Here is a 12,798-nt window from a genome sequence, read left to right as displayed (position 1 = left end):
TACTGTCGTGGTCTTCACGGGTGGGAAAGGAATGGGTCGTTTGAGATGTTTCTCTTGGACCAGTGAGGGAGGGAGAGTTAAAAATCCTGCCCATCCTTTACTTTGGCGGTCTTCTGTCTTCCTCATTGACTTCTGAAAACATACATAGCTTTTTGAATTTTGCACAGAGATGGTTTTCAAACTGTTACTGAGGATCCCTTTCTTCAAAAGATGCCTGATGCCTCCTCCAGGTAGCCAGTACACAAAACATGGACACAGCGCTACTCACCTGGGGAGCCTGCCTACTTGTTGACTTGTGCTTACAGCCTGTTCCTAGGCTGTCTGTGAATCTGGGTCTCCTCAGAGGACATTCGGAAATCGGTGCATAGTATTTCCGTTGTTTAGCTTTTTAATTTAGTTTTTCAACCTCTACATTGTATGTTTTTCTTCCTTGTGTTTTTGAAGTGAGGAACAGTAAAAGCGTATCAAAAGAGAGAAGAAATATACGTTTACAAATGTTGAATTCATTAAGTAATCAGGAATGGCCACAGAATTCCTTTGACTGTTAATGAGTACATGATTCTTTGACAAGTACATCTGTTGAACCATAACCACAGTCAAGTAATCTGGCCAAGGGGTTGGGGAGTAAGCCATTTTCTGTTTAATGGAGGGTAAAGACTTTTTTCTTCTGTCTGCAGATCTATAAACATGTTTTGATAAAAATCCTGACTGTTTCCTTTGTAAAGGATCTTAGTCTGTAAAGGCTACTCTCCTGGGCTAGAGCATCTGTGTCCTGCCCGCCTTCCTGTTCACAGCCAGGTGGCATTTCCTAGTTGGCCATGAAGGAAATGCTGGCTCGGGAAAAACACTTTCATATTCAGCTACCTGGCAGGTCCCTTAAGATGATGTACAGTAAGTCCCAACATTAAGTCCCGTGCCATATTTTAATCTGTAACAGTGAGGTTGTGCTTCTAAGAAAGTGTAAAACAAAGGAAGCAGAGGCAGAGAATAGTCTGTGTCCATGGGGCACAGCTTCCTGTGCACGGGCAGGTGAGGTCTCACATAGTGCCCTGTCCAGGAGCTCGGGAGAGGTCCACGCACCTCACTGTGTGTAGAATTTTGATAATTTGAAATGCCAGTGAGCTGGGCTGTAATGGGAGTATTTCTGAAAAACCTGGCCAGACTTGAACATTCTGTTTCCCTCTTGGTTGTATTTCCTGTGCTTTGTAGCATCCATTTATGTGAGAACTGATACCGTGCATTACAAGGTTTTCTTGTTAGAGGCTGAAGGGCAACCTATTCTTGGCCTTAGTCTCCTGGGAAGTGAGTTAGGTCAGGAGGGGCTATGGTCACAGAGAGGTGAGGCCCACGGAGGTGACCCCTAAGCACAGATTGCTGCTGGCTCCTAAACTGACTTCACAGCCTACTTAGAACTGAGAGTTACAAACTGTCATTAACACTTTTTATTGAAACATCTTTTCTGCCCATATAAAGGTCACAAGGATGACTGTGCCTCTTGCCTGTGAAAGGCTGCTCCTGAGACGCTGTGTACCTGCCCCGGTTATTTTAGCGGGAAATGACTTTTCCTGCTCCAGCCTTCTTTAATTTATGGACGGGCACTCAGATTCCTGTCCTCAGCAGTCCTTGCTCTCCCCAGCAGGCTTGTTTGTGTCCTTTTCTGTCACTGGACTCTGAGCTGCCCATCCTGAGGGACTGCACTTGCAGTCTCTACACAGAAGGCTATTCCTGTTCCCTCTCTCCAGGCTGAAAACAAAAGGAGTTTGCAACCTTGTTTCATAAAAGACCCAGATCCTTTTTCTTTTAAGGGGGAAGAAAAAAACAAAACACCCAGCTGTCAACCAAAACAGGCATTTTTCAATTGGGGGTTTGCAGACTGCATCCTGCCACCCCCAGTGGGTCAGAGGCGGCGGCAGTGCTGTGCTTCTTAGAGCTTGAATCCTTCCCTCCACCTCAGTTTCTAAGATGACGTGTGTGGACTCTTCCCACTATACCAGTCCTGAGCACTTAATGGAAGTCCGTGGCTCCTTACTTTATGTATTTTGCAGTCTGCCCATGGCAAAGGTTTTTGATTAGTCTGGAGCAAATTTGACGGTAGAGCAAGATGGTCTGAATAATGCCACTAGCTGGGGGATGGCATATTTATCTACTTTGGTTGCCTACTTATGCCAAAATGTTTTACTTTGTTATGACTTATAATTTTACCCTACTCAGAACAGAGGTATTTGTTATGCCTGAGAAGTTTGAGAATTCTGGTTCTCTTGGCCCCTCAAAGGATCAGAGCTGGTTTCTGAGAGCAGAGGGAGTGACTTGTGCTCAACTGCACCCTACACATTGGACTCTCCTTTAGAAAGTTCTTCCTGTGAATTTCTCTGCAAGTTCTTACTACACAGAATACACACTGGCAAGTGCTCAGTGCTGAGTGGGGCTAACAGACAGAAACTGCGTTCTGGGCAGGAAGGCTGGAAGCGCTCAGGGAGGGCAGTACAACAGGCGCAAGTGACCGCCCCTGTGCCCTCCCCTCCTCAGCTGGGTTCCGGGAAGCAGCCTCTGCTGGGAGAATTTGGAGGAAAGAGAATGTGCAAAGTATTGCAGATCTTTTTCTTCATATTTAGTTTTAAATAATAACCCACCTTTTCTCTGAATACTTCATAACAATCTGAGTCACTGGAATCAAATTAGTGTCGTCTTAATGTGTGTAGCTTGATTTGATCAAATTACGAAGGCCTTTACTTTCACCTTAGAAATACAATTTCTGTGTATGTGTCAAATATTTCTTAATACCTCTTCATATTTTCTAGAGTCTTGTTGGCTGGAGAATCACAGGTGACCATTAATTGGGTTCATTTGTCTGTGGGATTGTTGTCAGAGTGGAGGAGAATTTAGGCCCTCTTTTGATGGTGCAGACTGGGTTCAGAACAGAAAATAACTCCCTGACCTAAGGACTGACCATACAGCTTGTGGTGGTGTGAGGGGTAACAGCCGCTATGTTGCTGACCCTGGTCCTGACTTTTGTCAGTGAGTAGAAGCCCTAGCGCCCCAACCCCTGAGGTGGCGTTTCCTGCCTTCAGATCGCCGCTGAGCTAACCTCCCTTTCTCCTCCTAACAACATGAATGTGAGCCTGCTTCACCCCGTCGGTGCAGTTCCCGCCTTCACGTGGGGCTCAGCACTGCCCTTGTCATGCTTCACTCAGCACGGGGGCTAGGCAGTCTCTTCCGAGCTCCTGTCTGAGTGCCGGCTTCCCGTGGTGCAGCGCAGAACTCTGCACCCTCAAATCCAGTTCACCGTGCGAGTGTCCTCCACTCTCATTTCTGGGCTGGCTTTTCTCATTCTTTTTTCTTAGGATCTGCCTTCTACTCCACACTCAAAAGGTCTGAGTGCAGACAGAGGACTGCTTTCTCTGTCTTGATGGGGACACCAAGAATAGATTAGATTTTCTGGAGGGATTTGCCAGTAGGGCTTGGTTGATTATCAGCCAGACCCTGTAATAGAACATCATAGCAAGTGTCTTTGTGGTTATGGAAATATTCTGAATCTAATATAATACATCTCCTTATAAACAGTCTTCACAAATCAGACAGCCTAGCCTGTCCCTTCATCTTGCCAATGAGATGATTGATGTCCATAGGCGTTGGTGGTTTGTCGTGGCCTGTGACTGGTGTGGTTCTTTTTTTTTTTTTGGTATGGTTCTTGAATAGTCCTGTGACTGGTTCGATTCTTGAATAGTCCCTTAGATTGGTTGCAAAGTAGTATTTGACTTACTTGGATTTCTGAGCCACCTCTGGCAATTCAGAATTTTAGGTTATGGCTGACAGTTCTATTAGAAAGTTAATTGGAGAACTTAGAAATAATTTTTTGATAACCCAGAATTTTAGTTTGAGTTGAAATTTTAGTAATTTAATCCATTAATTTTCAACTTTAACACTAACATAAGTTCACAAAATGATCTGAATGCGTGACTTCCATCCAGCTTTTCCTGAGCTTTTGGAGGTCTCCAATTTCGGTGCAGCGGAGAGGTCTCCTCAAGTATCCGTAAACTGTGAGCTGAGTTTTTTGTAACAGAAGGAAGAATGGACCTAGGGATTGAGAAAGTTTCTCCATGTGCTTCACGAGATTATTTTGCAGATCAAAGTATATGGAAGTTCTTTGACTGGAAGATGGTGTCAATAATATTTCTGAAACTTTGGCTTATTTTTTTTTTTCTGCTTTGCTAGTTTGCCAAATACCTTATAGCGGATTAATTCATTTTAAAAGCTGTGATGGATTCTATAAGTTAAGTTTGTACTGATAAAATATTTTAAAGGGATGGCTGTTCTCAACACTGTTCCTCTCCAAAAGGAGAGAGGTCACAGTGATAGTCCTTGATTTCCTACCTGGTAAAAAGGTAGAAGTTGATGCTTTTCCCATTGGAAGTAGCCTCTTTTCGTGTGGTATAGATTTCTCTCCTCTTCTCCATGCCCCAGTTCCCTTCCTTGCCTGCCAGTGCCCACCCTGCCATGCTGTTGACAGTGCCCCATGTCCTCTGTAGAAGCTGCCTGGCAGCCTCTGAGTGGTCATGCCCGCAGCTCCTCCTGCACTTCGGGGAGGGCCGGTTTCTTCCAGCACAGAGCTACAGGACCTTTTCAGGGCACTAAAACTGGGGCACACTTTTATTTCTCAGCAAAGAAATATATGAATTCTACGTATTTTTTTATGTTTCATAGAATTCAATTCGCCACAATCTCTCTCTGAATCGTTATTTCATCAAAGTACCACGTTCCCAGGAAGAACCAGGCAAAGGCTCATTCTGGAGGATAGATCCTGCCTCTGAAAGCAAATTAATAGAGCAGGCTTTTAGGAAAAGACGGCCTAGGGGCGTGCCTTGCTTTAGAACCCCTCTGGGACCGCTCTCGTCTAGGTAAGGAAAAAAGACAAACAAAAAGACCTCTCTTAATGGTCAGTGGATTTACCTTTGATGTATTGGTAAATTTTCCTTTTGAAAATGAAGGAATTACCAAATGCATTATGATTAAATGTTGGGCTGGGGATTTGGGAAAAAAAGAAGTGTTGGATGCCTCTCATGTATTTTTGTTTCTAGTGCTAAAACAATTCAGATTATAAAGTTTTTATTTAAATTGTATTCCTGTGTAGCATTGTTGCTTCATTGAATGCATATTGTCAATATGATGAGTTGGCAATATGATGATGCCATGTTGATAGTTTGTTCCTTTTCCTTGGCATGTGAGAAGCTCTTTAAAGCTACATCTTTGCTGTTTCATTTTTAGCTTCATTAATAGTTACTCTGCGTTTTGAAATGAAAAAAGAAATGGCTGTAATTTAAGTCTTGAGACCCAGCCAGCTCCACTTGCAGGCTGCCGGCTTCTGCTGCCTGGCTGTGGGTGGGAGCTGCTTAGAGAGGCAGCCAGTCCTGCCCCATGCTGTGTGGCCCATGCTGGGTGTGGAGCAGCAGCGTCCTGCACACGTTGGCTCTGTCCCAGCCGTGCCAGCCTTGTTGAGTGTCTCAGGGTATAGGCGTCACACAGAAAGTAAGACTTAAGAACTGTAGTTGGTTGGCAGAAGACAAATGACACCCCTTTTTGCAATATACACTTACTAAAAACAACGGGGTAGCTTGAGTGCTTTATTGTAAAAATCCATTGTCTTCTTTTTGGTCGTACAGAAGTGCTCCAGCCTCTCCCAATCATGCTGGAGTGCTGTCTGCTCACTCCAGTGGTGCCCAGACCCCTGAGAGCCTGTCCCGGGAAGGTTCGCCAGCCCCTCTGGAGCCCGAGCCTGGTGCCTCACAGCCCAAACTCGCTGTCATCCAGGAGGCGCGGTTTGCCCAGAGTGCACCAGGTAAGATGCACAGAGGGCAGGTGTGGTGGGAGAGGGACGGGTCAGATGAGCGTGTGATCCAGAGGCCTTGGAGCCTTTGAGCCTTGTGCCTGATAGGCTCTGAGAAGCTAACTGCACTGTGTTCTGTTTTTTTTCCCTAATCAGTTAACATTCTTTTGTGACTCGTATGTGTAGGTACCTGAAGAATTTTAGAATTAACCTGTTTCTCAATTGTTTCATCATTCATAAGTCTATGAAAAAGAATTCCCTCAAAAAGAAATAACATAAATTAGACAAAGTAGACACTGTCAGGAAATAAATGTCTATTTAGTAGGTAGGTGAATATTTCCTAGTGTACATACAAAGTTGTAATGTGGAATAAAAATGTGTGCCCTGGGGAATTAAAAAAAAAAAAGTAGTGTGAAAATGTGTTCAAGGTAATTCTGCTATGGTTCCTACTTGGTTGGCAAAATGTGCATTTTGATATTTTGGAGTTCCTGGCCATGCTGGCAACAACCCCTGCCAGCCCCCATCTGTAGTTCCTGCTGCTGGAGGCCAAATGCCCAAACCAGAAAGAGCAGAGGCTGGCAGGGCTGCTGGTGGACAGCTCTGTCTCCACGCTTCCTGCTTCTCCACACCTGTCATGAGATGGAGACTTCGATACCAGGGAGCATGGCCCCCTTCTTCAGGCCTCATTGGGCAGCTCCTTCCCATATCCTGTGTTGATGTTTTCCTTTTCATGAGGCGAGAACTGTGGGAAGAAGTGTTGTAAGAAATCGGAACAGGGACATCCCTGGCGGTCCAGGGGTTAAGACTCCACACTTCCACTGCAGGGAGCATGGGTTTGATCACTGGTTGGGGAACTAAGATCCCTCATGCCATAAGGTGTAGCCAAAAAAAAGAAAATCTGAACAAAGCAGAGATTGCATTTTTAGCAGTTAGATATACATTAAGTATCCCCATTAAATATGTCATTTCTTTCATTGTGAATGACTGCATCATTACCAGATGAAAGGGGCCACCTCCTGTTTTTTTAAATCAGCCTGTAGGTTGCAACTGAGGGGTCAGTTAGTTGGTTTGGGATACCTGAGCCTCACCTCCGCTCCCGTCCTCGGCAGGCTCACCTCTGTCTAGTCAGCCCGTCTTAATCGCCGTGCAGCGACCACTACCACCGACGATCAAGCCTGTCACCTACACTGTCGCCGCCCCTGTGACCACCTCGACTTCCCAGCAGCCCGTGGTGCAGACGGTCCACGTCGTCCACCAGATCCCAGCGGTGTCCGTCACCAGCGTGGCTGGACTGGCCCCAGCAAACACATACACCGTCGCAGGACAGGCTGTGGTCACTCAGGCAGCTGTGCTGGCCCCCCCGAAGGCGGAGCCACAAGAGAATGGAGACCACAGAGAAGTAAAAGGTAAGCAGTAGAGGCAGTCGCTTTGGGCAGTTTTTCAAGCTTTTAAAAACCTGCCAGGTGGGAGGCGGGTTCATGTTTGGGAACGCATGTAAGAATTAAAGATTTTAAAATTTAAAAAATAAAATAAAAATTTTTTAAAAAAAAAGGAAAAATAAAATGGAATACAATAAAAAAATAAAATCCTAAGATTCATCAATGTACAAGTAAAATACTTTGACCTCCTACAATTTTCATGGGAAAATACTTATTCTTTTCATGGGAAATAAGCAAATAAATATTCAATATAAAAAAAAAAACAAAAACCTGCCAGCCTTGTTCACCTGACCCTTTGCTAACATGTTACGTAACATTATGCTGGAGCAGGGATGTTCGCCACCTGGTTTGCTTTGCTTTAAATTAGTGAGAGTTCTGTAAGCTATCCAGTAATATTAGTTGATGTCATTTTTTTCTCTTTTCTTTGAATTTAGTGAAAGTAGAACCTATCCCTGCGATTAGCCATGCCACATTAGGTGCTGCTGGCCGGATCATTCAGACGTCACAGACCACCCCTGTCCAGACGGTCACCATAGTGCAGCAGGCACCTCTAGGTCAGCACCAGCTTCCAATAAAAACTGTAACACAAAACGGGACTCACGTGGTGCCAATCCCCGCCGCTGTCCACGGCCAGGTGAACAATGGTAAGCAGTGTCCCCCGTGGGTAACTGGGTGCCAGTAACGTGAATGAAGGTCCTCTGCTCTCCTTTTATGAAGCGTGGTGTTCAAGGTTTTCGTTCTGTTACAGTTCTCATTTTATTTTTTCTGAAGAAATGTTTGCATTTCTAAACTATTGGAAACGGAATAGGAAGTAGCTGGGAAGTAGCTGTGGGAATTGGCTCCCATGTAATTCCCATTGGAGGAACTATCTGAAGAGGAAAGCGTTTCTAAGTACCTAGAGAGATGAAAACACTCCCGCCTTTCGTAGCCATCTAGGTGTGGCCTGGAAACAGCCTGGCGGCTGGATGGTGGACCCTGACTTCGTACTGCCCCCTGGGGGCGTCTCAGCTGACTCCAGAGACAGTGCCCTCCCCTGGGGCAGGGGCTGCTTGAGAGTATCTGCTGTGCTCTTTGTTCTGAAGGCCCTCAGGAGCCCTGTTGACATGGTTCCACATGGATGTTCTGACATAGATGAGCTTAAGGGAGCTTGGCTTTTAAATCAGAAAACAGAGAACCTCCTTCCATCCAGTTCCGTGGAGCAGTGTGAAGGGTAGGAGTCCGGCTAGCTATTGAGTCAACTCAAGATTTTTGGGTCCTTGGAGCTTGTATGCAGACATCTTAGCAGTGGGTTTTCACTCAGGTATGTAAAGTGTGTGCTGTCCACATTGTGGGCTGTTGTGATTCAGCTGCAGGACCTCAAGCAGTAGAATCAGAAGCTATTGGCTCAAACTAGCTCTTTGTGCCCAGAGATAGGTTCTCTGAAAGAGGGCGGGGAACAGAAGGCTTGATTGTGTTGACCTCTGAATCCTTACTGAGCTATTAAGGGATGGAGACCTGGGACACCTCATGTGATTCCACTTCCCCCTGCTCCTCCCTGAATTTAACAGAGATCTGTAGGCAGATCTCTATTGTAACATTACAGACAAGATCTGTAATGTTTTCTAGGGAGGATTAACCACCGAGAGTTTTTTGTTTTTAAATAATAGATAACATGCCACCTGTGGATAAATTGGGAAATTTGCAACCAGTTGCCCATTTAAAATGCTTTCTTCCTTAAGCCATGTGTCTCCTAAGTAAGAGTTGCTCAGGCCTCATTTTTCTTTTCTCTGTGAGTAACTTCATTGTCACAGGCGGTCCAGATGTGGCAGACCTGGTGACCCTTGGCGTGGCTGGAAGCAGATGGTGTTGAGGTGGACGGTCCATTTCTGGTCTGAGCTGTTCCTCTCTGTCTTAAGTCATGAAGACATGGTGTGGGCCAGTGATTCCCAGACATATCATGTGCCTTAGAATCACTCAAGGGCTCTGTCCCAGAGTCCCCAGTTGAGCAGATCCGGCCTGGGGCTGAAGAATGTACATTTCTCACGTGTTGCAGGCCTTCCAAGAAGCACTGTGCATATCAGGAACCTTTTATGTCTGCCTGTCTAAGGAATTTAAAAAACTGAGTGTCCCTTTCACATATTTAAATTGGTATCTAAAATTTTTCTTCATAAATTTAATAAGCAAGTAATTAAATTTTCCACTATTAAAAATATTGATGTTTAATTTTTATTACTACTATTTTTCACTGCACATTGCAGCTTGTAGGAGCTTAGTTCCCTGACCAGAGATTGAACCCTCTCCCTTAGCAGTGAAAGCACAAAGTTCTAACCACTGGACCACCAGGGAATTCCCATTACTGATGTTTTAAAATAACACATCATTCGTTTAAATGTGCTCCTGGCTCTGAATACTGTCTTGATTTGATACCCACTTTTCCCATGTGACTCAGCTGGTAAAGAATCCACTTGCAATGTGGGAGACCTGGATTCAATCCCTGGGTTGAGAAGATCTCCTGGAGAAGGGAAAGGCTACCCACTCCAATATTCTGGCCTGGAGAATTCCATGGGCTGTATAGTCCATGGGGTTGCAAAGAGGTGGACACGACTGAGTGACTTTCACTTTTCACTTCACCCATATATCAGTCCACAGATAGGCAAGCTCATGCATCCTCATGGCTAAGTCCCATGTCCCCCACAGATTTTGTGCTAATGCCATATACTTTATGATTGAATGTCATTTACTGAGTACGTCTTTTCTCTGCAACAGCAAAATGTAGAAATATTAAAGATTTAATTATCTGTGACTATAAGGATTTACTTATCAATTGTTGTAACTGAAGAATTGTTCAAAACCAAAATTCAGTTCAGTTCAGTCGCTCAGTTGTGTCCAACTCTTTGCGACCCCATGGACTGCAGCATGCCATACCTCCCTGTCCATCACCAACTCCCCGAGTTTACTCAGACTCATGTCCATTGACTCAGTGATGCCATCCAACCATCTCATCCTATACAGTCCACTTCTCCTCTCGCCTTCAATCCTTCCCAGCGTCAGGGTCTTTTCAAATGAGTCAGTTCTTCGCATCAGGTTGCCAAAGTATTGGAGTTTCAGCATCAGTCCTTCCAAAACCAAAATTTTAATTCTTTAAAAATTGTATTTGGGAATTCCCTTGCAGTTTAGTGGCTAGGACTCCGAGCTTTCACTGCTGAGGGAGCAGGTCCAGTCCCTGGTTGGGGAACTAAGATTCTATAAGCTGCACGGCATGGTCAAATAAATCGATTTATTCATTCATTCATTTTTAGTAAAGATGCATTTCTCAATACATCTGGGCTTTAAAGAAAACCACACAATTATACTGATGATCACTGCTGGCAACAGTAAGGAAAGTGCTGGGTCAGCCCGCAGAGACCTTGTTCCTACTTAGAAGAAGGAAGGATAGAAGAAATGCTGAAACTCCTTCCAGTTTTAGTCATCTTTCAGCAAAAACTATTTTAAGTTATCTGTTAGTAGGAAATTTTATTGGTTCTCCATCAGTTTAGTCTCAATCTTTTACTTAGAAATCACTTGGTCCAGAAGAATTTGCTACCTAGTCAGTAGTAATTGAGGTTCACAGTGCCAGTGTTTTCACTCTTCCTTGGTTTCAGGCTCCATCTTGACATTTTCATTCCCGAACCAGCACAGTTGAGTGGCTTTAGAGAGGGGCTCTTAAGAAAGGGGAGGAGGGAGGAGGTGGCAGATCAGCTTTAGGAAGATTGTGCGGGCAAGTGGAGATGGTGGTTTTCCTGAAAACTGGTGTTGGGTGGATGCTGTATGACCCAGCTGTGGCCTCTTTTACTCTTGAAAACCACTCTTGAGAAAGGTGTGCCTGTTACTAATGAATTTTGAAAATCAGAAGGTTTGATATTTCAACTTTTTATTGTGGAAAATGACAGACATTCTGGAAATCAGGTCATAGCCTACCTTGTTCATATTCCCCACCTGCCCTGTCTGCTCCCACCCAGGTATGTCATTCCCTGTTTGAGCATGCATCTCTAAAAGATAAGAACTCTCTTTTAATATATAAGCGCAATACCATTATTATAGTTTTAAAAACAAATTCTTTTCTCCTTAGGATTCAAATAATATGTACTTTTTAAAAATTGTGGTAAAATATACATGAAAATTTACCATTTTAAAGTATGCTGTTCAGTGGCATTAAACACATTGACAGTATTTTGAAAACATCACCTCTAACTAGTTGAAAAGCATTTTCATCACCCCAAAAGGAAACCTCATACCTGTTAAGTAGTTACTCCTCATTCCCCACTTACCTTAGTCCCTGGTAACCACTAATCTACTTTGTCTCTGTGGATTTACCTGTGCTGGATATTTCCTGTAAATGGAACCATAAGAACTGTGGCTTCTGTTAACTGGCCTCTTTAACGTTTCGAGGTTCGGGCATGTCGCAGCGTGCATCAGTGCATCACTCCTTGGCTGAATGTGTTTCCGCTTTGTTTACTCATTCATCAGTTGGTGGGCAGTTGGGTTGTTTCCACCTTCTGGCTATTTGGAATAATGCTATTACATTCGTGTAAAGTATTGGTTTGAATCCTTGTTTTCATTTCTTTTGGGTGTATACCTAGAAGTGAAATTGCTGAGTTGTATGGTAAATCTGTGTTTACTTTATTGAGTAGCCATCAAACTGATTTCCACAACAGGCACAGCAATTTAACATTCCATCCTCAGTGATGTATAAGGGTTCTATTTTTCAACCTCACTTGATGTTTTCTCCTTTTATTTTTGATCATGGTCATCTTAATTGTGGTTTTTATTTGCATTTCCTTTGTGACTAATGATGTTGAGCATCGGACTGATGACATTGAGCATCTTTTCATGTGCTCTTTGGTTATTTTGTAGCATCTTTGAAGAAATGTCTAGATCCTTACACTGTTTTTTTCTAAAGTGGGTTTGTCTTTGTTGTTGAGTTATAGAAACTCTTTATATATTCTAGAAACTTAGGTCCTGATCAGATACAGGTATCCCCTGCTATCCAAAAGTAGAGAGTTCCCGTGAAACCTGAGAACATGTCTAGCTAACGGATGTACAGAATGAATCAAGATAGAGCACACATGCTCACAGAGCGCAAAGCTCTGCTGTCTTGATGCCGAGATGGAGTGTGGTTCCTGGGGAGGAGTTTGGCTGTGCCACTCACTGCTTGGGGTGCTGCTGACTCTAATGGCTTGCTGCAAAACAAGTGGTAAACATTATTTTTGCTTTTCCCCTTTCTCCATAGAAGTGAAAATCCTCTTTAGATTTCTTTCCATTAGTGAAAGTGGGTAGTGATGTAGTTATTTCATAAAAGCAAAGTGGCATAAAGGAAGCTTTTATAGAAGGGCGTAGGGAGGATACTTGTATATGATTTGCAAATATTTCCTTCCATTCAGTGAGTTTGTCTTTTCACTTTCTTGATAGTATCTTTAATGCACAAAAGTTTTTAAGTTTAAGTCCAGTTTCTTTCCCTTTCATCACTTGTGCTTTTGGTGAGAATTCACTGCCAGACCTCAGGTCATGAAGACCTACACC

The 12,798-nt window shown here is 43.8% G+C and overlaps 1 protein-coding gene across 1 annotated transcript in view; it reads left to right on the top strand.

Moving 5' to 3' along the window:
* The window catches only part of FOXK2 (forkhead box K2), a 51,767-nt gene that overhangs the window by 29,912 nt on the left and 9,057 nt on the right, over positions 1-12,798 (top strand). The window contains exons 5-8 of the mRNA XM_069541848.1: positions 4,702-4,895; positions 5,658-5,833; positions 6,931-7,227; positions 7,695-7,904. Of these exons, the coding sequence (XP_069397949.1) occupies positions 4,702-4,895; positions 5,658-5,833; positions 6,931-7,227; positions 7,695-7,904 (877 nt within the window). The remainder of the gene's footprint in view (positions 1-4,701; positions 4,896-5,657; positions 5,834-6,930; positions 7,228-7,694; positions 7,905-12,798) is intronic.

Source organism: Ovis canadensis, chromosome 11, assembly GCF_042477335.2.
Source record: "Ovis canadensis isolate MfBH-ARS-UI-01 breed Bighorn chromosome 11, ARS-UI_OviCan_v2, whole genome shotgun sequence".
Lineage (NCBI taxonomy): Eukaryota > Metazoa > Chordata > Mammalia > Artiodactyla > Bovidae > Ovis > Ovis canadensis.
Note: the sequence above shows the minus strand (reverse complement) of the source record. Positions and strands in the feature narration are given on the sequence as shown.